General features: G+C 35.4%; 1 protein-coding gene across 1 annotated transcript in view; it reads right to left on the reverse strand.

Annotated features, from left to right (window-relative positions):
• Positions 1-329: 329 nt before the first annotated feature.
• Positions 330-25708, reverse strand: part of LOC145669786 (tubulin beta-2 chain-like) — a 105993-nt gene continuing 80614 nt past the window's right edge. Inside the window, exons 3-5 of the mRNA XM_081738129.1 lie at positions 24531-24886; positions 21312-22067; positions 330-789 (exon numbers count right to left, since the gene is read on the reverse strand). Of these exons, the coding sequence (XP_081594255.1) occupies positions 718-789; positions 21312-22067; positions 24531-24886 (1184 nt within the window). The 3' untranslated portion in view covers positions 330-717. The remainder of the gene's footprint in view (positions 790-21311; positions 22068-24530; positions 24887-25708) is intronic.

A 25708-nucleotide genomic window follows, 5' to 3' on the forward strand; every position in this document is an offset into this window, starting at 1 on the left:
TAATTTTCCTGCCGGCATGTCCCAAGTTTCGTAATTATTACCGTCCAAAAGCAGGTCATTCTTTTTGAAACACGGTGTACTATGCTATCAAAATCCCTTAACTATTCAAGATTGTAAATAATCCAATCCAAGCACGTCCGTCTTTGACGGCATAGACCACAAAGGTCAGATATACGTGGTCATTTACTAATTTAACCAGTAATAATTTATCTGCGTACCAAATACCCAAATCACAATTGTTATTAAGATATATGCTTATCCAATCTTATCTTTTTAATTTACGCTAAATTATTGCAGAATGGTGAATATTTTCGGAAATGACAAGAACGTTTATTTACAAGAGCATCATTTACTTAAACATAGAAAAATACAGTTTACAAAAAACAGCTTACGGAAATAATTTCCAAACCATTTTACAATATTTTCAGTGGCGGCTAAATGCTTCATGATATGATCTATAATCAGTCACCATTTTCTTTGGCCAAAAACAACGATTACATCAATCAGTCTGTTGCAACAAAGGCTGAAGAGTAGGATTTACCACTGCGACATCTAGTCTTTCTTAGTTTAATATTTTTGGTATTCTTTGGAAAGCTCACATAAATAAATAACAATGACTGGAACATATTTTTTAAAAAAACAGGAGAAATGTATTTATAGAAATGTACATGTATGACCGAGTGCTTGGTGCAGATATCTGATCGAAGCTTTGACAACTTAATCAGCGACCTCCTCAGCATTTAAATCGTCATCGCCATCGTCTTCGTATTCATCGTCTGCTGTGGCTTCCTACAAATAAAAGATCAATTTATTAGTTGGATAGTTTAGCTGGTGTACTGGAGCCAATAAAACCTAAACAAAACACAGTCTTGATCGATATCGTGCACAATGGCGTTTCATGAACTACATAGAAGACATGTTCAACAGATATGTTTTCTTTGATATGTACGAACGCTACTAGAAACTTACAGGAGATGGACAAAAATATGGAAACACCTGGTATAAAAGAGGTACCATTTCAAACACTATTTGCATCTGAATGGTAGGCACATCCTGTGAGGTATACAACCTGGCCAATTGAAGAGATGGGCTAGTTACAGTTCAGCGACCGGTTCGTGCAGGTTATCGTGAATCATGTCTGAGCTGACAGTTTCAAAGAGAGCAAATTGTGGGTGTGCGTATGGTGGGAGCTTCTGTGACGAAAGTAGCGGAAATGTTCCGTGTATCAAGAAGCACAATCTCGAAGATCGTGACTGCCTAAGAGTGTTCCAGAAAAACCGCCATCAGCGAAGTACCTGGGTGGACGCAAGTGTGTTGCGTAGGACAGACGCACATTGGGTAGGATTGTGACCAAGCAGAAGATAACCACGACGCCAAAAGTCACAGCTGAGCTCAATACAGTGCTTACAAACCCTATTAGCACCAAAAGTGAGAACTTCACAAGCACGATATTTATAGCAGATCTGCAATTCCCAAACCACTAGTGACTGTTGACCATGCTTCTATACGGAGACAGTAGTGCAACGCCTATAAAAACTGGACAATGAAGCAGCGAATGACTCATATCGTCGGATGAGTCTTTCCTTTACATTGTTTCCAAATGCTGGCCGAATTTGTGTGGAGAACGCCAGCACAAGCGTACGATACAGACTGTCTGTTGTTACTAAGAGTGAAGCATGACGGTGGCTCAGTGATGACTTGGGCAGCCATATCCTGGTGTTCTGTACGACCTATCATCACCCTGCATGGACATGTCACTGCTAAGGACTGCGTAACCATTTTGAGTGACCAGCTGCATCCCATGGTGAAAACTTTGTTCCCAGATGGTAATGGCGTGTTTCAAGATAACATAGAGCCCTTGTTCATACAGCTTTCATCGTCCAGGACTAGTTTCATGAGCACAAAGATGAAATGTTACATCTACCATGGCCTCCACAAACCACAGACCTCAATATCATTGAGTCCTTGTGGTCGGTCAGTTTTGGAAACCGAGGTGCGAGCCCGCTATTCACCACTGTCGTCTCTACAACAACTTGAAGCTGCTTTGGCGGAAGAATGGTACAGCATCCCATTGACAACCATACGCGATCTGTATATTTCCATTCCCGTCGACTGCAGGTCGTTCTGCGCGCCAAAGGTGGTCCTACCTGCTATTAATACAGGTAATATGCAATTTTTCATGTGTTTCCATATTTTTATCCGTTTGAAATAATTAATCACTCAACAATAAGAAATATCACAGTGTTTACAGGTTCTATATTTTAGGTATTAAACACACCGTTCAGGCTAATCAGTAAGCTTCCATTAGAGAGAAAGCGCTTAGAAAAGAAGTTAAATATATAAATGGAGTCACGTAATTTGAAAGTTTTCCAAAGATACATACACACACAGCCTTCCAGTTGATGGGAATCGAAATTGTACTTTTGTCTTTTGGCTTTCAAAGTGATTATTCTAAACACTTTCTTACTTCTAAAGAACGATTATGGATTACCTCGAAGTGCCAAGGACTAAAAATTTAACCATTACGAACAGTGAGCATAATTTAGGGGTATATAAGCAAAACCTGATAATTCAATTTTTCAATTTTGTCAGGGAACGAAAAAAAAAAGTGACTCCCTTATGTTTCAGAATTGTTGAACAATTGTTTTTCTTTAGTGGTAGATTTCATTCATCTGCATTAAGTAGTTACGACTAAACAAAAAAAAAAAAAAAAAAAAAATGTTCAACAATTCTGAAACAAAGGAGTTACTTTTGTTTCGTCTCCTGACGAAATTGAAAAATTGATTTAGTAGGTTTTTTTTTTCTATACCCCTGAATTATTAATGATGCAGAATTTTCATTTATGCTATTCTCCATTATGTAAAACTTACACATTCAACATACTATCTCGCTCAGCTGCCTACTAATTGTTAAGATTTTCTTCGCGAAATTTGAATATTCTTTGTTAAGTATTACACAGCACTTCGTTCTGTTAAAGTTAAGAAATGAATTATCAATCTATCTAGCTTAAAAAAGTTTTCATGAAGGAAGAAAAGCAAGTTATATAAAATGATAACACTCGCTAGTAGTAGAACTAAAATGAAACATTTCCAGCTAGTAAACTGGCATTTTCGGAAATTGTTTAGGGAGAATAATAATCTTGCTCAATGTTATTAAAGTAGTTGAATGAAACTTGATTCTAATGTTTAAGTACTTAAAACTAGAGATGCAAGGGCTCGGAAAAAAACCGGCTTTTTTGGAAAAAAACTCGGTTTTTTCTGCTTTGCTTTTTTGCTTGGGAAATTTTGGGCTTTTTTCAAAATACTGCTTTAAATTGATAAAACAGACTTTGTATCGCTTCTCTATAACACAAAAAATAATTTAATTAGTGGTTGATGCTGATAATAATATAAAACATCGAAAATAAACTATGAATTTCGAAAAAAAATATTTCAAACAATTTTTCTTCAACATATTTACATTATGAATTCCACAGGATTAACCAATGTACATAATAAGAATTTTTTAACTTCCTATATACAAAAGTAAGCAGAGTTGGCAAGAACCGTGGTTGTTTTAGAAAATGCCAAAAACCCGTTTTTGGGGGGATGTTTAAACCAGGCTTTTTTGGTTTAAACCAGGCTTTTTTGACTTAGATTTTTTGCTTTATGTATTTATATTACATATTCACAGAAATAAGTTTGTTTCGCCTTGATGTTATTATGCAACAGGGGGGTTATGCCGGAAGAACTCCCATAAGCTTAAAGAAGTGCGGTCAGTAAATTTCTTAAGTTGAGAATCTCCCGCCCTAGTCATTGGGAAAATCCCGTCATTACTTGAAATGTAAGACAATAACGGGAAAATCCTGTTATTGCTTTGCATGTAAAATTTAAAGGTCAACGTACCATAATCAGTACGCTAAAACTGAGGTATTACATTACAAATTTAGAACCGGTACGTAGATATCATTGAAAGTCCAATCCAAGCTAATGTTGGAAGCTACGTAGGCAATCGATAAATTTTGCCAATTTCTATCAATATATTTAAGCAATATTGGCTTCTTTATAAAACAACACGCATTTAGGCATGCAGAAATATACAATTTGGTTTGTTTCGTATATTTAGGCTTAACATCCTTACGAAATACCGAGGTTATCAAGGAGAAGACTTTCGCTTAAACTGACATCCGAACCGCTACTTGGGTTACGCATGAAAGAAGGTTTGTGGTTCGACTGAGAATTGAACATGGGACACCCTGATTAAAAGGTGAAAGGGAAATTAAACTATTGCAGGTGGTTTGATATCTGGAAACGTCACCATGAAGTTCACACGATTCGCATTTTCATTCTTTTTATTTTTGTGGTTTAAACCAGTTATTAAAAAAAAAAAAAAAAAAAAAAAGGTTGGTGTAAACCAGCCAACCCTAAAAGTAAACACTTCTTTTTAAAGAATACACAAAAACTAGCAAAATAGTATGTAGTATTTTTACTTCAAAATATTCCATACCCTCTTTTTGAAACAAAATAAAATTAAAATAAAACATAAGAGAAATACTTAGATTTATATGATACACTTAAAGGCTGCACATCTAGAGCTTTTGGTTCTGTATATTCTTGAAATTCTACAGTTAAGTTTTATAGAACCACCATCACAGTTTACCCAATCCTCAAGTTTTCTGAATTTTTAACAAGAGGGATTCAACATATCATTACGGAACTCCCCCCCCCCCAAAAAAAAAGACTACGGAATATATTTAAGTTAAGCTAAATACAACTGCACAACAAACATAACTGAGTGATTAGCTTTTGCGCTTCTATCGGGAAGTCCGGGATTCAACCAGCATTCGACCATTCTGACAAAGCTTTTCTTCATTCCATCTGTGAATGTAGAAATAGTGCGTGTACTGTGAGTTGGGCGACTTCCTTTTTTATTGTTTTTAAATCGTTATTATTACTAATTACCAGCAGTGACGGTTTTGCGAAGGTTAGGGGGGCGGTCTTTTGGACTGAAGCCCGTTCCCCAAAGTTACGGAATGTCTGCAATAAACGAAATATCTATTATTTATGCCTTTACTCAAACTTTAAGCTCCCGTCAAATAAAAATTACGAATGTTTAAAAAAACTAAACATTAGTAAGAAACCCTTCCCAAAATACTTTTCTAAATCCGCTACTGATTCTCAGTATAAAATGATTTTTAAAGTTGTATCCGGAAGATTATTGCTAAACATATAAACGAAACGAAATATTAGTTATGCCTGTACTCATAAACTTCAAGCACTTCCCAAATAAAATTAGGACTTTTTAGGAAACGAAACAATCAGAAAAAACCCTCCTAAAGTACTTTTCTAAATCCGCTACTGATTATTTGTATAAATTGGTATTCAAGGTTGTGTCCGGAAAATTATTGCTAAATCACTTCACAGCTACAGTATAACAGAAATGTGGAAGTACGGTTTGACGGATATATTTAAAAACGTACACTTTGGCGGATAAATAGAAAAACGGGCAAGTTTAACTTTTGCGCTAGAAGCTAGAGTACTAAAAGCTCTTAGAAATGAAACACGGATGACAAACTAGAGAAGAAAAAAGATGGCGATAACTCAAAAGTTAAAATAAAGTTAAATAGCCTCTAAAATTACCCTCAAATACTACATTCTTCATGTTAGCTTTAATTCGTAAAACATGTGCTCCATCCATCTTGATGGTGAATTTCAGAGCGAAATATCACATTCAGGTCATGGAATTCTTATCTAACTATAGAATATATTATAAGAAAGCTATTTAGATAGAAAAATCATGAAGTTGAAAAAAGCCAAAATTTCCAAAATTCTCGTTTTTTCCCAAAAAAGCCGGCTTTTTATGTGAAAAAAACCATCGATTCAAAAAAGCCGGCTTTTTTGCATCTCTACTTCAAACAAACTGAAACTGAGTAACCCCCACAAAACAATCGAATAGTCTATTTTTAACAGGGAAATCAACAAAAATGTTATTATTAAGAGACCTCCTAAAATCTGTTCAGTCTCTCCCTGAAATGATCAGTTTCGCTAAATATGTTACAAGAAGTTTCATTGATGCAAAAAAAAAAAAACCCTTTGGTAACTAATTTGTAATTAATAGGACATTAATAGGGAAATTCTAATACTATATTCTAGCTTAACTGTGAAGGAGAGAAAACTGTGTAACACAATTGGTTCGGTTCCTGTTCGGGCTAGCCATTTTTGTAACACAATTGGATTGTGTTGGGTTCGGTTCCAGTTCGGGGCATCCGTTCTTATGGTCTGCAGGGTCTAATTCTTGTTCGAGCTAACCACTTTTGTGACTGGTAGAGTCTGATCCTTACCTGATCCCATTCGGGATAACCAATTTTTATAACTCCGCTGGAAACAACTTCTGTTCAATACGGCTTACCTGTGGTGGCTTTTAGTAATTGGCGTGAAGAAGACATTCGCAATACAAATGATAATACTACAATAGAAAGTGCGCAAACCTCCAAGTTGGATCTCGAACCAAAATACTATTTCATTGAGCTTGCGACTGCGAGTGCCCACCATCCTTACCACGCCTGCTAGTATCAGCGGAATAAGTGCAAGTCATTGGACATATCATCCAGCCACTCTGTAGTGATTGTGCAGAAAGATTGTAAAGGTAATCGCACATAAAGAAATAGATGGTGTGTACATTTTGTTCGCTTAACACAGGTTTATAATACTTACGTTTACAACATTACAACATTTTATTAGTGATTCATTTAACATGTACCAACACACCATAAGCCCAAAACTTTATTAATGTGTAATTTATGCGAAGGAATTATCATATATTTTTATCTTATTTTCTTTCTTTCTTTAAGGAAGATGACGCACTACGAATGCCGGCTAAATTTTATATTACGCGATGCACTAGTATTAAACACACGCCATTTAGGTATCACACTCAACTACACTATAAATTGATGGATTTTGGGGGGGGGGATCATGTAATTATTCTTACGAAGAAGATTTCTTCATGCTTCTTGTTCCTCGTTGATCAGTCATTATTTAGCTTCCATGGAAATAATTACTTTTCAATTCCAAGCGGAATTCACCCTTTTCCTTGTACAAGTTCTTTGCTCATGCCTCGTTACTTACGTGATTTCACATGTTAAACGTTGTCTTGGTATACGAACATATTTTTTGTGTTAAATTTATATTTATATACCTGCGCAGATTTGGCTTACTCTTATTATTATCAGACTTAATAAATCTTCAATGATTGCGAGGCAAAACTTTGATATTTTTCTCGGGCGTCACTGTAGTAGAACCAATCTAGACCACCATAACCACTTAGAGTACCTTTCGCGGCTTTTTTGCCTCAGCGTCAATATCTTTACGCTGAGCACACCAGAAAAGATTTTATAAATATTCATAATAAATATCCTTCATCAGAAATACAAATATCAAAGAGCGTTAAATAAGTTTGCAATTAACACAAAACAATTAAAGTGTTAAAAACAGTGAAGGTATATTACGATGGCATTGGAATTCGAGGGACTATATCTTCGATTGTCATAACCACTTTACACCTCCTTTATTCGGTGGACAGGAAGCACGAGTCATCACTCACAGAATTGCCAACTTATACAAAGATAAAACCAAAACACAGTTTGCGTCGACGAACAGTACATGAAGCCTCATTCCAATTCAGCCAAGAGTAACTGGGAAATTTAAAATGGAATGGGAGTGAGGGGGGCCACACGCTCACATATGGCGTGCGATATGGACGATGATCTTTGAAGATTATCAGAACCCTGGGATCTTGCGTTTCCTCTTCTTAAATTTATTTTTCCGGTTATTATTCCTCTTGTTTCTTCCATTATTAACATTTGATTCATTATAATTCACTAACACTTTCCACAAACGTAGATGGGCTTTTATTTTATGGGCTATTTATTTTAAATGGGCTTCTTTTTTTTTTTTGTGTGTGTGTGTGTGTATATGCGAAAATATAAAATTACATTTGTTTTTATAAGACAAGATTTCAATATAAGTTGAATAATATTGATTATCTATTATATTTTCATTTTATATTATATACTATTCATATTCTATTTACTAACATCAACTAATATATTTCTTACACTATTACTTAAATCAAAGTTTTCAATTTTTTTTTTTTTTTTTTTTTTTTGTAAGTATCTGACTCGTGTTTTAACATCTTACACTAAAGATAATTATCATACTGAACACATAAAATTTTCAATATTCTGAGAAAAATGACACATGAAATGCAAAAATAACCTTTTCATCAATATATGCTTCCTTATAACTAATTCTCAGAATAACTCCTAATAATGTAATATTTCCATTCTTCAAACCTTTAAAATACAACATTTAAACAGCATTATTAATTAGTTAATTAACTTTAAACACAATACAATAATACAGTAACACGGATATATGAAATGAAATCTTTCATTCGTAAACAAATTTTTAAAACATATTAAGTAATATACGTTTTGTCGAGATTTAATTAAATTTATCGGCGCCTTAAAGATTCACAGCTAAATTTTTACAACGTAATAATTCAGTTATGACTCTGTCTGATCACTCGACGGGATCTGCCTGGCTAAATTTCGAAGGAACCTACCCACAATGAATTATTTGTTCTACCTCCCCGAGATGAGGCCGAATTAAAGAATACAAGGTTAAAAACTTAAAATAATAAAGAATGGGATTTACCAAAATAGCTTACTCCGAGCGTTAAAAACATGTTACATTACCCAATATACATAAGGGGGGGGGGGACCTCATCTCCATGGCTTGGCATATTTCTTTGCTGGTTTTTCCATTGCTTTGGAAAAGAAATATCAACGGCCATCTGGAAGTCGCATAGCGGGTCACAGATGCCTGCATATATCATATGAAACGACTTTTTTTTTTTTTTTTTTTTTTTTTTTTTTTTTTTTACATTCCTTGCACTTGTTCATTTAGTGCCACATAAGGATTCTGTAGATTTACTAACGCAAATTCCAACACATCGGATGAACACAAATTTTTACAGTACAGAAAATTCAAATACTTATCAATATCTACAATTTCTCCAGTATTTTATGTATTCGTTGGTTATTACTTCTGGATTGAACACTTTGGGATAAACATACTGGTGTTGTAGTTAATGCATTGCAAAGAACAGTTTCAACACTGCTTTCTAGATCTGAATTTTTAAATTCGTTTGAAATTACATCATGGTATTTCTCAGAACTATGTTTTACTGCAAGATTTAACCAGATTTTACGAGTTTGTTTCGTAGGTTTCCACACCTTAAGTCTATCTACTGAATGTGAACCAATTGATTTACCAGTTAAAGGATCTAACAATTCGAACACCTTTTCTGAATTGGAGGGTTTGTTAACACAAAGATAGGGTCCCTTGAACACATTGAAAAATTTGGAAATTTTCTTGTCTGTTGCGGAACTTAAGTTTGTCTGTTTCAAAAAAACCAGATCATTCACCTGTATTTTGTGTTTACTCTCCTGTTGTGAGTTATACCTTTCATTTCGCTTTCGGATCACTTCTTTTCTTTTAAAATCTGCCATTACCAATTTATTGTCCCAACTTTCATTATCGTTTTCGTTCGTATCATTCGTAAAAATGCCAAAATGTTCGAAGATAGGTTTTTCAGCCTGTATGTTCAAATGTAAACTAGCTGGACTCGCGCCAAGACTGCTAGATATAGAATAGTTCAGCAACACAACGACTTGTGGTATGAATTTCTCCCAAGAACCATGATCATCTTTACAAAATAGTCTAAACAACCTATTCGTCTCTCGATGGATTCTCTCAACTGCGTTCGACGCCGGATGGTAAGGCGTTGAATAAAATATCTTAACACCATATTCTTCCATTTTCTGTTTGAAGTTTTTAGAGATAAAACAACTACCATTGTCCGCTAATATAGCTGAAGGTATTCCCAAGTGCACAAAGTACAATGTCTCTAAACATTTAACTACGCACTTCGTAGTAGCGTTCCGGATCGGATAAAGAACAAGGTAGCGAGTAAAGACATCCAAAACTGAGAGTATAAATTTACACTTTGAGGGAGATGGCACAAGAGGTCCGATAATGTCAATCGAAATTAATCTCCTAGGGCCTTTCACCTGTATGGTTTCTAAAGGTCTCGCCGGAGGTCGAGTATCGACTTTAGTTCGTTTACACTCGAGACAATCGTTTATATAGTTCATCACGTCTCGCCGCATAGATTTCCAATAACAGATCTCGCTGATGAAGCTTACTGTTCTTTCGCACCCGAAATGTCCACGGTTATTATGCATTTCTTCAATAACCAGATTTACTAAAGATGGTGGGATGCAAATTCTCCAACTATTAGGAAAGTGAAAGTTCTTATACAACAATATACCATTTTCTAGTTTGTAAAATTTTTCTACATTTCTGTTTTGCATCTTACTATAGGGATCATTTGGTTTCTCTAGGAATTTAATGATTTTACTGTACTCAGGATGTTCCTTTTGTTTTTCAGTTAACTCTCCTGGTGTGAGATTTCTGAAGAATGATGGAAGTACTTCTAAATTGTTTATGTCCAAAATTTCACTAGGAGGAGCTAAAACTATCCTGGACAATGCATCACTAGCCACATTTTCACTACCTGAAATGTGCGTTATTTCTAAATCAAATCCCTGTAGTTCAAGACTCCACCGAGCCAAACGAGAGTTCCAATGGCGAATTTTATTCAAAAACACTAATGAGTTATGGTCTGTGTAAACTTTCACGTGATGGCCATATAATAAATGTCCCCATTTACGTACGGCTGTAACGATTGCATACGCCTCTAATTCTGTAATAGTGAAATTTCGCTGTGCACTATTCAAAGTTTTACTGTAGAAACCAAGTATGTGTTTTTCACCGTTAACTTCTTGAAATAATATACTCCCCACTGCTACCAAGGAACTGTCTGTCACTAAACAAAAATCGTGATCTAACAGCGGATGATTTAACAACACTTCTTCAGCTAACGATGCGTTTAACTGAGTAAAACTTTGCTCACATTCGTCAGTCCAAACCCATTTTTTATTCTTTTTCAGAAGTTCAAACAATGGATTGGCTAAATGAGCGAAATGATATACAAATTTAGAACACCACTCGAATAAACCTAACACTCGCTTAAGTTCTTTTACATTTTTCGGACGAGGCAATGTTCGAATTGTTTCTACATACGACGGATCCTTTTTCACGCCTTCAGGTGTGACTACGAAACCAAGAAATTGAAAACTCGTATTGCAAAATGAAGATTTCTTTAAATTTACAGTCATATTAGCTTCTTCCAACTTTGTAAACAACAAATTTAAAATTTCTAACTGTTCATCAAAAGAGAATGTTGGTACAGAAATATCATCGATGTACGTAACTAATTTATCAAACAATGCATGACCTAAAACAACCAAAAGACAAGCCATTAATCCTACACCTCCATTTGCATATCCAAAAGGAATAGATGTAAATCTATACATTTTCCCATTCCATGAGAATGCCGTATAATCTCTACAATTTTCAGAAATTGGAACTTGTGTATAACTTCCTACTAAATCAATGTTTGATACGTATTTAGCACCCTGAAATTTTAACAACAGATCATCAATTTTATTTACCTTTAATTGTTTTATTTTTACATGCTTGTTCAAGACAGTTAAATCGACTACTACTCGCATTTTACTAGTGTTTTTCTTTGGCACGCAGAAGATTGGGTGTGAATGAATTGATACACAAGATTCTATTACGCCACATTGTAACCACTCATCGATTTGCGAATCAATATGTTCTTTAAATTTATATGGTAATGTATACTGCCTTTTAACCAAAGGTTGATCAGTGTCTACCTCAATTTCATATTCAAATTTGGTACAACGTCCGGGAATATTTTTAAAAATTTTCCTATGTTTCAACAACAATTTGAACAATTTCTCTTTCTCAAAATCAGACAATTGTGCTTCCATAACCCTTTCCCGTATTTCTGAAATCGGAACAAATTCACTTTCAATTTTACTATCAAATGTATTACAAACTGCAGCTCTATCTAACGATTTACAATGCGATTTTTCGATCTCACAGTCTATTTCTGAAATTTGCTGTGAATAGTAATCAAACAAAAATTTATCTTCGTTAGCAACTTCTAGATTTAACACTTTCATTTCTTTTTCATTACTACAAGAATTACGAACTTTATTATAAGCTTGATCAGAAAGAACAACATGATTAACCCATTCTTTTTCTAATTTTTGTTTTTCACTGACCAAATTATTCACTATGGGACACTCTACATTTACTTTTCCAATCTCAAATAAAATTTCTGATTCATCATCACTGTCACTAGTAACATTCATTTTAGTATTAATACCAACTTGAGATACGAAATTTACCTTTTTCTGTACATCACTTTTAGTCAGAATTTTTGTAACTTTTACGTTGTCAGCTTGACCACCTAGCATAGGTACGTTAACAATCTCTCCTTCCTTTTCAACCGTAATAGAATTATCACCAAAATCTATCTTTGCCTTGGATTGTGTGAGAAAATTTCTACCCAATAAGCATTCAGTATTCAAATCAGAGACAACTAGCACACGTACGTCAAAACTAACTTTCCCTATTTCAATACACAATATTGTTTCACCTTGCACCTGTTTCTTTTTCTTACCTGAAAAATCCACCAACAAAATATGTGGAGCTGGTCGCAAGTGAGGGTGTGATATGATTGACGCTATACGTTTCCATGTCTCTAACGACAAAATACTAACCGAAGCTCCAGAGTCACACAAGGCTACTACTGGTTGATTTAAGATCAGTACTTTTATTTCAGCTGACCTAGCTTGACTATTAAATTTCTGTTCTTCATCACTACTTTCAGATGAATCAGAGTCCCAGCTTACTACATTTACTACATTTTTTCCAATTACAACAACCTCGCATTGCGAATCATTGAGTGCATTTTGACTTTCAGTACCAAACTTACCATTTACATTACCAACTCTGCCAACCGCACTCGCGTTGGAGAGCAACTTTAGTTTAAATGTTGATCTTTGTTTTGTGGAAACATAGCTCTTGGGCTATAATACGGAAATTGGGGTGCAGATTGAGTATATGTAGACATTGGCTGTGTTCGGTTCATACCTTCATCATGGTTACTATTTACAAAGCTCACTCTTTCGTTTTGATTTGAATTTTCATACTCGTGATCATCTTCGTAATTACTACGATTATTACCCTGACCTTCATTGCGATCATTATTCCTTCTGTGATCGTTCTTACCTTTGTTCCAATGGAACTTTCTCTTGTTCGGAGTTCCCTTTCTTCTGGGTCCGTCAAACTTACCTTTACCTGAGTTTTTGTGGTTTCCATTACCATAATTTCCCCTCTTATTAAAATTCTCGTAATTCCCTTGCACTTCGTCTACCCGATTGACACGTACAGTTCTACCATGAAAGTTGTTTCTATCGTTAGTATTTCTGCTGTTATAATACAGTGCTTCAAGATTTTGTATGGCTGTCAAAAATGAACTGAAATCTAAATTTGGGAACAACGCTAATTGTCGTCGGTAAGAAATAGGGATCAACTGTTTAATCGTATTTACGATGAAAGTATCCGGTATATTAGGTGACAAACCCCGTATCTTATTAAACCTTTTGTGAACGAAATCGGTAACCGTACCATCAGTTTTCGGATTGAACGCTTGCGATTGCAACACTGAGAGTTTGCTTGCGATGACTTGTTCAGAACCAAATTGGGCTTTGAATTCTTTAGTGAAATCTTTAAATGAACAAAATGTACCTAGTTTTGACTTGTACCACTCACGAGCGTTACCGGTAAAAATAAACCCTAATACATCTAAATATTGTGATTCAGGTACATCTACAGCGTGCGCTGCGATCTTAAACTGCTCTAAAAACGAAGTTGGTGACTCGTCATCTTCTAAACCAGAAAATTTCGGGAACATTTCAATGTCACCGTGACGCAATATTCGTCGTTTAGCCCTTTTTACGTCACCCCTATCTGATTTTCTTACTTTAATACGCTTCTTTAGTTTTGTTGTCTCACTAGCTGTCGAAGAACTACAATCTGTTTGGTTGTCACTACTAATTTCTTCCTTACTGCTGTATTTTGACTTACGGCTACTCCTATCATCACCGGATGTACTTAATCTACGCCAGTTACGTTCACTCCCCTCTCTGCTAGCATGTTCAGTCAATGAGCTTAACTTCGTTTGGGTTTCATCTACCTTAATTTCTAACCCTGACAACCTGTCGCCTATCAAAGCAATATTTTGGTTCATGCTAATGATATCAATACCGGGAGGGATAGCGTTCTGTGACAAAATATCAACCCTACTGTGCAAAACTACGACATTTCTTTCTAACTTATGGGTCGTATCATTTAATCCCACTAACATTTTTTCTTTGTTTTCTAAATTATCTTCAATCTTATTTACTGACCCCTCGATTGCTTCAATTTTCTCAAAAGCTCGGTCCGCCTTTTCTTCACATTTACCCAAATCGACCGTAATGTTCTCGAGTTCCTGATAATTCTGAAGTGTTTTCCCCCATATTTTCTCACATTTATCATTTACCTTTTCATATTTCTCATCTATTTCTTTGGATATTTGTTCATATCTACCTACGCATTCTTTTTTGAATATTTCTAATTGCACCTCAAGTTTATCGTCGATCTGCTGTTTTGTTGCCTCTGAAATTTCTAACATCTTGTTTTCTAAGGAATCATTGATCTCAGCAATTTTGCTTTCTAAAGACTCGTTAACTTTTTCAATTTTGTTTTCTAAAAACTCACGTACGTTATTAGTTTCTTCAACAACTTTTTCTATTTTATTTTCTAAAGATTCACGTAAATTTTGCATTTCTTTATTAGTTTGTTCAATGAGTTCCTCTTTGTTGGCTTTAAGTGCGTCCAGCACTAACTTAACATTACTTTCATCCATTTTTCGCAATTACAGAAAATTTCTAAGTACGAGTCAGATACTTTATACCTTTACGTTTCTACACATAAATCACTACTTCTTACATGTACGGTGAAGGAGTTCTGTTCCTGTTTCGGAGCGCCAATTTTGTAACACAATTGGTTCGGTTCCTGTTCGGGCTAGCCATTTTTGTAACACAATTGGATTGTGTTGGGTTCGGTTCCAGTTCGGGGCATCCGTTCTTATGGTCTGCAGGGTCTAATTCTTGTTCGAGCTAACCACTTTTGTGACTGGTAGAGTCTGATCCTTACCTGATCCCATTCGGGATAACCAATTTTTATAACTCCGCTGGAAACAACTTCTGTTCAATACGGCTTACCTGTGGTGGCTTTTAGTAATTGGCGTGAAGAAGACATTCGCAATACAAATGATAATACTACAATAGAAAGTGCGCAAACCTCCAAGTTGGATCTCGAACCAAAATACTATTTCATTGAGCTTGCGACTGCGAGTGCCCACCATCCTTACCACGCCTGCTAGTATCAGCGGAATAAGTGCAAGTCATTGGACATATCATCCAGCCACTCTGTAGTGATTGTGCAGAAAGATTGTAAAGGTAATCGCACATAAAGAAATAGATGGTGTGTACATTTTGTTCGCTTAACACAGGTTTATAATACTTACGTTTACAACATTACAACATTTTATTAGTGATTCATTTAACATGTACCAACACACCATAAGCCCAAAACTTTATTAATGTGTAATTTATGCGAAGGAATTATCATATATTTTTATCTTATTTTCTTTCTTTCTTTAAGGAAGATGACGCACTACGAATGCCGGCTAAATTTTATATTACGCGATGCACTAGTATTAAACACACGCCATTTAGGTATCACACTCAACTACACTATAAATTGATGGATTTTGGGGGGGGGGATCATGTAATTATTCTTACGAAGAAGATTTCTTCATGCTTCTTGTTCCTCGTTGATCAGTCATTATTTAGCTTCCATGGAAATAATTACTTTTCAATTCCAAGCGGAATTCACCCTTTTCCTTGTACAAGTTCTTTGCTCATGCCTCGTTACTTACGTGATTTCACATGTTAAACGTTGTCTTGGTATACGAACATATTTTTTGTGTTAAATTTATATTTATATACCTGCGCAGATTTGGCTTACTCTTATTATTATCAGACTTAATAAATCTTCAATGATTGCGAGGCAAAACTTTGATATTTTTCTCGGGCGTCACTGTAGTAGAACCAATCTAGACCACCATAACCACTTAGAGTACCTTTCGCGGCTTTTTTGCCTCAGCGTCAATATCTTTACGCTGAGCACACCAGAAAAGATTTTATAAATATTCATAATAAATATCCTTCATCAGAAATACAAATATCAAAGAGCGTTAAATAAGTTTGCAATTAACACAAAACAATTAAAGTGTTAAAAACAGTGAAGGTATATTACGATGGCATTGGAATTCGAGGGACTATATCTTCGATTGTCATAACCACTTTACACCTCCTTTATTCGGTGGACAGGAAGCACGAGTCATCACTCACAGAATTGCCAACTTATACAAAGATAAAACCAAAACACAGTTTGCGTCGACGAACAGTACATGAAGCCTCATTCCAATTCAGCCAAGAGTAACTGGGAAATTTAAAATGGAATGGGAGTGAGGGGGGCCACACGCTCACAACTGATAGAAAACTCAAATTCATCGAATACTGTTCATTTCGATTACTCCAACTTACAACGATAATATGTAAACGTTACTATGAACAATGGTGCATAGTGTATGATATCACTTTCTTTTATGGCCAGATCTGCCTTTTTATGTTATTTAGTTTGGGCCAGACATGAATATCTACGCTTTTTACAGTTAGTTTTAGAACATAAAGGATACGTCATTGTGAAGGAGTGTATATTCGTTTGAAAAGATATTTTGTAAAAATTAAATTCAGATACATCGTATTCTGTGTTGTTATTTTCTACAGTTAACTGGTGAATTACGTTAAACTGATTCTTTAATACATCAAAAACGAACCTAGGGCATATATAACGAAGTGTGAATGAAAGTAAACGTTATGTTATAAACTAGAAACACAAATCACTGAACAAAAGCAACGTTTATTTTAAAATAACAATTGTGTGATAGTTTCGCCAACTAACTGAACATACTGGCTTTATCAGACGCTTTCGAAGAGTCTATTCAATATATAAAGAAAATACGACTTCCAATCAAAAAGATCATTCAATGAAATAGGCAATCAATTTCTTAGTTAAATCTGTTAAAATGCATATTGCTCTAACAATCTAATAAGTCTAATTTTATTCTAAAAGTATCTAGTCGCTAATCTTTTCGCTGACTGCAACTGTGTTAAAAACCTTGCTGAATTCCCTTCACATTCGCAAAGATATTAGCTTGTTCCTATATTCCAAGTTCTTACTTTTTACATTACTTAGCGTTTAAGCCCATGTAAAATAAATATTTACTTCTGGGTGTCCTAAAAATGTATAGAAAGCTATAAATAGTGTGGTAGAACAATTTTCGACTTCTTCAGGTCTTAAAAAATTGCTTTCACGGAGAAGTGGACCGATCTGGTGAAACCGTTCTTTCTACAAATTTCTACAACGCTTAGAAGTTAGTATCTATATAATATAAGCTCAATAGCACTTGAAGTTATTCTTCAAGTTCGATGTAAAATACCCTTTTTACATTACCGGAGGTATTACACAAGATCGGAATATCAATGTAAAGTGATAGGAACCTGTAATGTTACGGACCTTGGAAAAGGTAAACCCAATTGTAGGATATTTTGTGAGGTGTCATCTTAATTTATTACACTCTGCAGGTCCAAAACTTAGAAAATTTCATTTTAAATACATTTTATTCTGAAATTCTGGGAAGGATGATCTAGAATAATAATATTACGTATTATGAAACATATCAGAAGTATCTTAGTTGCAGTTAAACATTTCACTCAGCTAAAAATACGAGTATTTCAGTAGCTATTACGGAACATCCTTAAGAGGCCCCATCACAGCAAAATTAAAATACCGCTAATTTTACAATAGTTATATGACATCTTCAAATAGATAAAACAATCGAAAAGTGGAACAAGAGCTCGCTAGACAATACTATTTTACATGAGATACAGTTATTGCGACTCAGTTATCTGCTTTCGATTTCCAGCCATTTAGAAAATCTGCATTTATTTTCGCGTTTCTAAATGGCTGCAAACTGAAAGCTACTAGGTGACTCGTGATAACTGTACCTCATGCAAAATAATATTGTTTAGCGCGCTCTTATTTCACATTTCGATTATCTTTTATCTATTTGGAGATATCACATAATTACTGTAAAATTAGCGGTATTTTAATTTCGCAGTGATTAGGCTTCTTAAGGATCTTCACTAAGTTCACTCACTATTTTCTTGAATTTTAGTGAAGAACTTTAGAACATCAAGGAGTTCAGAAAAAGGGCCAAAGAGTATCGGCAAAATGATATATTAACTAATAGGTGCTTTCAAGACTTTTCGTATGGTGTATGAGTAAAAGTTTTAGGCCAAACAATTATGAAGTCACACACATCGCACCAGGGTTGGCAAAAACCATGGTTTTTATTTAAAAAAAAAAAAAACGTTTTTTTTTTTTTTTTGGTTTAAACCAGGTTTTTTTTTTTTTTTGGTTTAAACCAGGTTTTTATGGTTTAAATGATTTGCTCTATATATTCATATCATATATGGACAGAAATAAGTTTGTTTCGCCTTGATGTTATTATGCAACAACCGGGTTATATTGGAAGGGGTCACACAGGCTTAAAGCGGAATAAAAACCGCTTCTCGAGTTACATCCGAGAGAAATTGTCCTCCATTTGAACTCAGAACCAGGACTAATTGGCCACAAATGCGATACGTCTGCCGACTCACTCACGAAGGAATCCTGATAAAAAAAAAATAAGTTGTACTGATCTTTACATGCATCTTAATATAATTGTCAAGAGTCATTTCAGAAGGACAAAAAGATAAACAGTTGCACAAGTGAAACCATTACACAGAATTACATATGAACAATTTCAAAGTACTACGGAGTACTGAAGAACTAAATTAGTTCAAGTTAGTTAACAACGACTTTTATTGGTCCAAATTAAAGAAATACACCGACTTAATCTGCATATCAATAAGAAAAGTGAATAAAGATACGAATTATTTGAGTCCACTTTGGCTCAAACTCATTTATACATAAATAGATACCAAAGATACTTATTTCACTAAATGCCTCTCGTGGGTCTGTATGACCCCACACACACACAAAGTACGGCATTTCGATGTACTTTATCAATAGTAAACATTGAAACGAAACAATATTTAGAATTTTTCTTCTATTGCAATTACATAATAATAAAAACTACAAAAAAAATCACAAAATAAACATTTATAAACTTGTAAAAAAAAGTTGCTTTTGTAGTATAATCTTTTTGAGTAATGAATGGGGAATTTAGATCTGAATATAATACGAATAATATACGGGAGTGAAACGTGATAACCCACAAATGTGTGTTCATCAAGATTTTACAAACACTTACACTTTTACGAACATTTTTTTGTTTTTTGGTTTAAACCAGTTGGTTTTTTTGAAAAAAAAAAACAGCTGGTTTAAACCTTGGTTTAAACCATGGTTTAAACCACCTTGGTTTAAGCCAGCCAACCCTGCATCGCACCCAAATTTTTGGTCTTCACGAAAAGGTTTGGAAAGAGTTATTTAATAGCATTTTGTAGATATTACTAAGCTGACTTCCAAATTTATGTTTTTCATCTAAGTTATAAACTAGATTGAAAGAAGTGGGACTAACCTTAACTAAGGGCCTTGAACTTCTTAACTTAAAGTGCTTTATATGTTTTGTAGGCAGAATGGAGAATGGCTAAAGGATTTTCTACATGTTACAGTAGTTCCATTATCTTAAGATAGAACAAATGTTGGAGGAAAATCAATTTAGATTCCGGAAAGGAAAAGGCGCCAGAGATGCTACTGAGTTGATGATCATTATATGAGAACGAGTTCTTGACGTAAGGAGGAGTTGTGTTGGAGCTACATCGACTGCCAAAAAGCTTTTGACCGGGTCAATTTGACCAAACTTCTGAAAATACTTAAAAATATCGGAGTAGATTGGAGGGATCGTCGAACTCATTAGCAACCTGTACACAGGACACAGTCAAGCTGGGCTTATCAAGGTTAAAACAATAATGTGGAGTCAGAAGAAGACTCACTTGTCAGACAAGATGTCGTATGTCATCCAAATTATTCAACGTTTATAGTGAAAGCTTAATGAAGAAAGTATTTAGTTGGAATGGAAGTTGCAGATTTCAAGATTGGACGGAATCAATAACAAGATCAAGTATGTGGATGACATTTATTATGGCTACAACTGAAGGACTACAGGAGATATGGGATAAAATAGTTAATGGAAATAAACATCGAAAAGTCCAAAGTCATGGGAATAATCTGTGGAAACATCCTTACGAATCACTACAACGAAGAGCTTCAAGTCTAGCATTTCAAATATCTGGGAAGTAATTTTGCGAGAGATGCTTACTGCACCAAAGAGATCAAGTCACGAATTGCTGTAATCATAAAGGCATCCTACAAGAAAAGATCACTCTCAACCAGTGTTTCTTTCAGAAACTATGTTCCGGGGGGCACTGCTGGTACTATTTTATTTATTATTATATTATAGACGTATTATTTTGGTCTCCTCCGGGGAAGGAGCAGTGCCCTCCCTAAAAATATGTCTGGAAGAAACACTGCTCTTAACTAAAAGGATTAACATTCGACTAAGAAGCTGGTCATGTCCTACACATGTACTGTGGCACTGTAAGCTTCAGATTTAGATGTTAAAAATTTAGTGTGTTTTGAAATATAGTGTTGAAGGAAAATAGAGAAGACACAATAGACGGAAACAGTTATAAACGAAGTTGTTTTAAAGCTGGTACGAGAGAAGACGACGCTTTCACCCAGAATCCTTTGTAAGAAAGTCAAATGAATTGGAAAAATCTTGCGATAAAACTGTCTTCTTCATAACCCTATAGAGGGGAGGGGGGAAGTAGGAAGATTCGAAGACTTGAAAAATAGAAGAAAATATTAAGAGCTAAAAGAGAATCCGAAGATCGGAAAACGTAGAAGAAACATTTCCAAATTTGAACCTAAAGACCTGCCCACAGGCAGAGTAACAGTACTAATGTATTTTTGCAAAATATTGACAAGTACGCTAGCAGTTTTATCTTACCTTAATCTTAAGAGTATCAACAGATCGTTCACAGACTACCTAAAAGTAATATACAATCTTACTTAAAGACTTCTCACCTGATACTGTTGGTATTCTGAGACTAAATCGTTCATGTTGGACTCTGCTTCGGTGAACTCCATCTCATCCATGCCTTCGCCTGTGTACCAATGCAAGAAAGCTTTCCTTCTGAACATCGCTGTGAACTGCTCGGAGATTCGCTTGAACAGTTCCTGGATGGCAGTGGAGTTTCCGATGAACGTGGAAGACATTTTCAGGCCTCGAGGTGGAATGTCGCACACAGCGGTCTTTACGTTGTTGGGGATCCATTCGACGAAGTAGCTGCTGTTCTTGTTCTGGATGTTGAGCATCTGTTCGTCGACCTCCTTCATGGACATACGACCTCTGAAAATGGCCGCAACAGTCAAATAACGACCATGTCGAGGGTCGCAGGCAGCCATCATGTTCTTGGCGTCGAACATTTGTTGGGTGAGTTCAGGCACTGTAAGGGCACGGTACTGTTGGCTACCACGGGAGGTCAAGGGAGCGAAACCTGGCATAAAGAAGTGGAGACGGGGGAAGGGAACCATGTTGACAGCAAGTTTACGAAGATCAGCATTCAACTGGCCTGGGAACCTAAGGCAAGTGGTGACTCCGGACATTGTGAAAGAAACTAAGTGGTTGAGGTCGCCGTAGGAGGGATTCGCAAGCTTCAGCGTACGGAAGCAGATGTCATAAAGGGCCTCGTTGTCGATACAGTAGGTTTCGTCGGTATTTTCAACCAGTTGATGGACGGAGAGGGTGGCGTTGTAGGGCTCTACCACAGTGTCGGACACCTGAAATTAACAATAATATTAACAATTCTCAGAGATACAATAAATTTAACATATATACAGACTTTATGTTAGAGGATGTGATACGTCAATTTCCTCTGATTTCGAAACAATATATGTAGATAGGTAGAAGTATTATCAAACAATGCATCAAGTTGCATATCAAAATGCATGAAATTTCGAAGCGCATTTCAGTTATAGGAGAAACATGTAAAGAGTTTATAAATATTTATGTTCCTTATATAAGTATTCAATATAGAAAAATTACATCTTTATATTCTTCCGATTTTACTTGTTTTAATGATGTAGAAAGAATTTATCAATTACTATATTAATAATGATTAAAAAGACCATACCAGCCTGGATTCATACCGATCACACATTATGCAACATGTTTGAAAGAAATGTCGCCAAAAGTACCGGCACTCATATATTAACCTTTAGACAGATCTTCGATCACGTTTCACTGCGTACAATCGTGTACTTGGACTAGTCAGAAATTTTACAAATTATTCTAATAGAAATGGACCATCATGTTTACAGCTGATTGACTTGGAAAAGGGATTCAAAGTTTATCATTAGAGCTTCATTCCACACCCTCTAAATTTTCTTTCTTCTGCGTCAGACAATTTAATAACAAGTAGAATTGCTTATATTCATGTAAATAACATTCTGTCAAATTCAATTCCCTTTTATTCATTATAGTGTACCCCAAGGATCTGTTTTGTCCCCGTTGCTATATACATTAATTTTACACGGATTTCTCACACTTCCCAAATAACACCTCTTTTGCTGATTATTCTGTCAAGGATGTGCTACAAAATCATCCAACATAATATTAGCAGCTAGGTTTAATTATGCATGCCTTTCGTTTTATTTCACTGCTGATATTAACATTCTGTCATTGTTCATATGGTTCATTACTCTCCCCCTTTGCGGTTGAATGTTGAAAAATTCGAATGATAATCTCCCATTTATAACGACATTATAGAAAAAATAACAATTGTGATCCACAAAATAGAACTTGGAACAGTCTTATGGGACAGTAAATTCAATTTTCCGTTTACTTGCCCATGGATATACAGTGCACATCTTAAAATTTGTTTTTTGTATTCAAGAAGTTTGATCCACCTAGGGAAGACTGAAGTATATACTCGGTTTGGGTACAAAACCTCGCGGACCAAAACCTCGTGGCCCAAAATCTCGCCTGGCCAAAACCTCGCGCCCCAAAATATTGCCATACCCAAAATCTCACCTAACCAAAACCTCGTTGTAATGATCTCGCGACACAGAATCTCGCCTGCTCTAAATTAAGCGAGACGTAGTGTCGCCTGGGAAGAAGTGTCGTCAGGATAAAACCTCTTCACGACGATTTCTTCAATGTAGAATGTTCTATATATTACTATATGTATATATTTAGTAATATCAGATAATTACATTAAAATAATAACAAGAAAAATTCTAATGCATGCTTTGGAAATATATATATATATATATATATATATATATATATATATATATATATAAATATATAAATTAAATGACTATGTTTGTTACATTATACCTCTTGAGCCATCCTACCGATCTCAATCAAATTTTCAACATAGATGAGGTTCGAGAATAGAATGTCTTTTATAATTTCACTTTGTCGGCACAACAAATGGGAGGGGGAGTGGGATATATATATATATATATATATATATATATATATATATATATATATATATATATATATATATATATATATATCCCACTCCCCCTCCCATTTGTTGTGCCGACAAAGTGAAATTATAAAAGACATTCTATTCTCGAACCTCATCTATGTTGAAAATTTGATTGAGATCGGTAGGATGGCTTTTTTTCTTTTTACTTATAAGAAAAGCAGCAGATATTGTTATACTACACTGAATTTTTATTAAGCTGCAGGCGAGATTTTGGTCCACGATGTTTTGGCGGCGAGGTTTTGGCCACGCGATGTTTTGGGTGGCGAGGTTTTGTCCGTATCCCATATACTCTTAACTTTAGCAATAGTTTCATGCTTTGAGTAAAATATTGCAAGATTGAGTTCGTTCACTACTGCATAAGACATTAGTTTGCGTGAAAATGTGGCATAGCGATGCAGTCAAAAATTTCCTTCTTAGTCCTGTGTCGGTCTTCATTCTCGCGGGTATATTATGAGTATCAAAAATCTCTACTTCTCTCCCACACACCAAATTTCGCGCTGCTGTTCCAAGGAAATACATGGTAACAGTAACCCCCTTCCTTTGGAGAGAACTTTCACGAGGTTGTAGAAACTAGTCCCAAATAACATGCTAGTTCTATTGTACCAAAAATCATTCCCAATTCACTAAAGTTGTCTTTGCGTGCTATTCAAACATTTTGACAATTTTATTTTTTGCATAATAGATTGTAATGAAACAAGCTGATCGAGGAATATGCATTCCACATTCTTAACTTTGTGATTACCTTTGGAGACGGCATTACAGAGTAAGTGTTCATGATTCTATCCGGATACTCTTCTCTGATCTTGGAGATAAGCAGTGTGCCCATGCCAGATCCTGTTCCACCGCCCAACGAGTGTGCCAACTGGAATCCTTGCAAACAGTCACAGTTCTCACATTCCTTCCTTACGACATCCAAAACTGCGTCCACAAGTTCTGCGCCTTCCGTGTAATGGCCTTTCGCCCAATTGTTGCCAGCTCCACTCTGACCAAACACGAAGTTGTCTGGTCTGAACAGTTTACCAAAGGGTCCTGAGCGAACTGAGTCCATCGTACCTGGCTCCAAATCCAACAAAATGGCTCGGGGTACATATTTACTACCTGTAAATAAAAAAAAATGTATTTCACGATTAGTAAATCAATGAATTAAAGAAATGGGAGATTAAACTTTGTGAATAATTTTACTTTTACCAATTTATCTATGTGAGTGGCATAGGAAATGGATTTTAAAAGTAGCCCACATATTACCTTCTGTATTAACATATCAGCATAGAAAGTTTCTTATTTGGTTATTCATCATAGTTCACCATTAACTTGGGGTAGATTCTACGATGTGAAACTCAAAGATTAAATAAGTCCAATTACTATTACGAAATATTGGTTTTAAATCGAACAAGCTATTTACTGTAGAAGTGAAGATACCGGATATATCAAGTCCCAAGCCCATACGCCTACCCGTTGAGTAAGGCTATCAAAATATGGAAAGAGAAAAGTTGGTGTAAATAAGTGGTTTTGAATCTAAAATAATGGATTTTTTTTTCAATTGTTCCAGCCGCTTAGGCTCTACGAAAACAACGTTGCTAGTTAAGCAGAATATTTCTTTGGATCCTCACCATACGAACAATACAACAATGTTGGAAAGATGATCTGAAGTCTTTTTAGTCCCTTCACACAACAATGTACAGTCCGCAGAAAAAAAAACTGCAACATGAACATGTAACTTTATTGTGAAACTACGCCTAACAGCACAGGGAATCAACATAACGTCTAAGTGGCACGAATCACGCCACGAGAAACCTCGGCTTCCTCCCCTGTACACTTACATGCAGGGACTTTTGGAGCAAAAGACTGTCGTTTCGCAATAAACTTACATGCTCATGTTGCAGGTTTTTTGCTGCGGACTGTACATGTTCATCGTGTCAT

Source organism: Thermobia domestica, chromosome 2 (genome assembly GCF_964235325.1).
Source record: "Thermobia domestica chromosome 2, izTheDome1.hap1.1, whole genome shotgun sequence".
In the NCBI taxonomy this organism is placed as follows: domain Eukaryota; kingdom Metazoa; phylum Arthropoda; class Insecta; order Zygentoma; family Lepismatidae; genus Thermobia; species Thermobia domestica.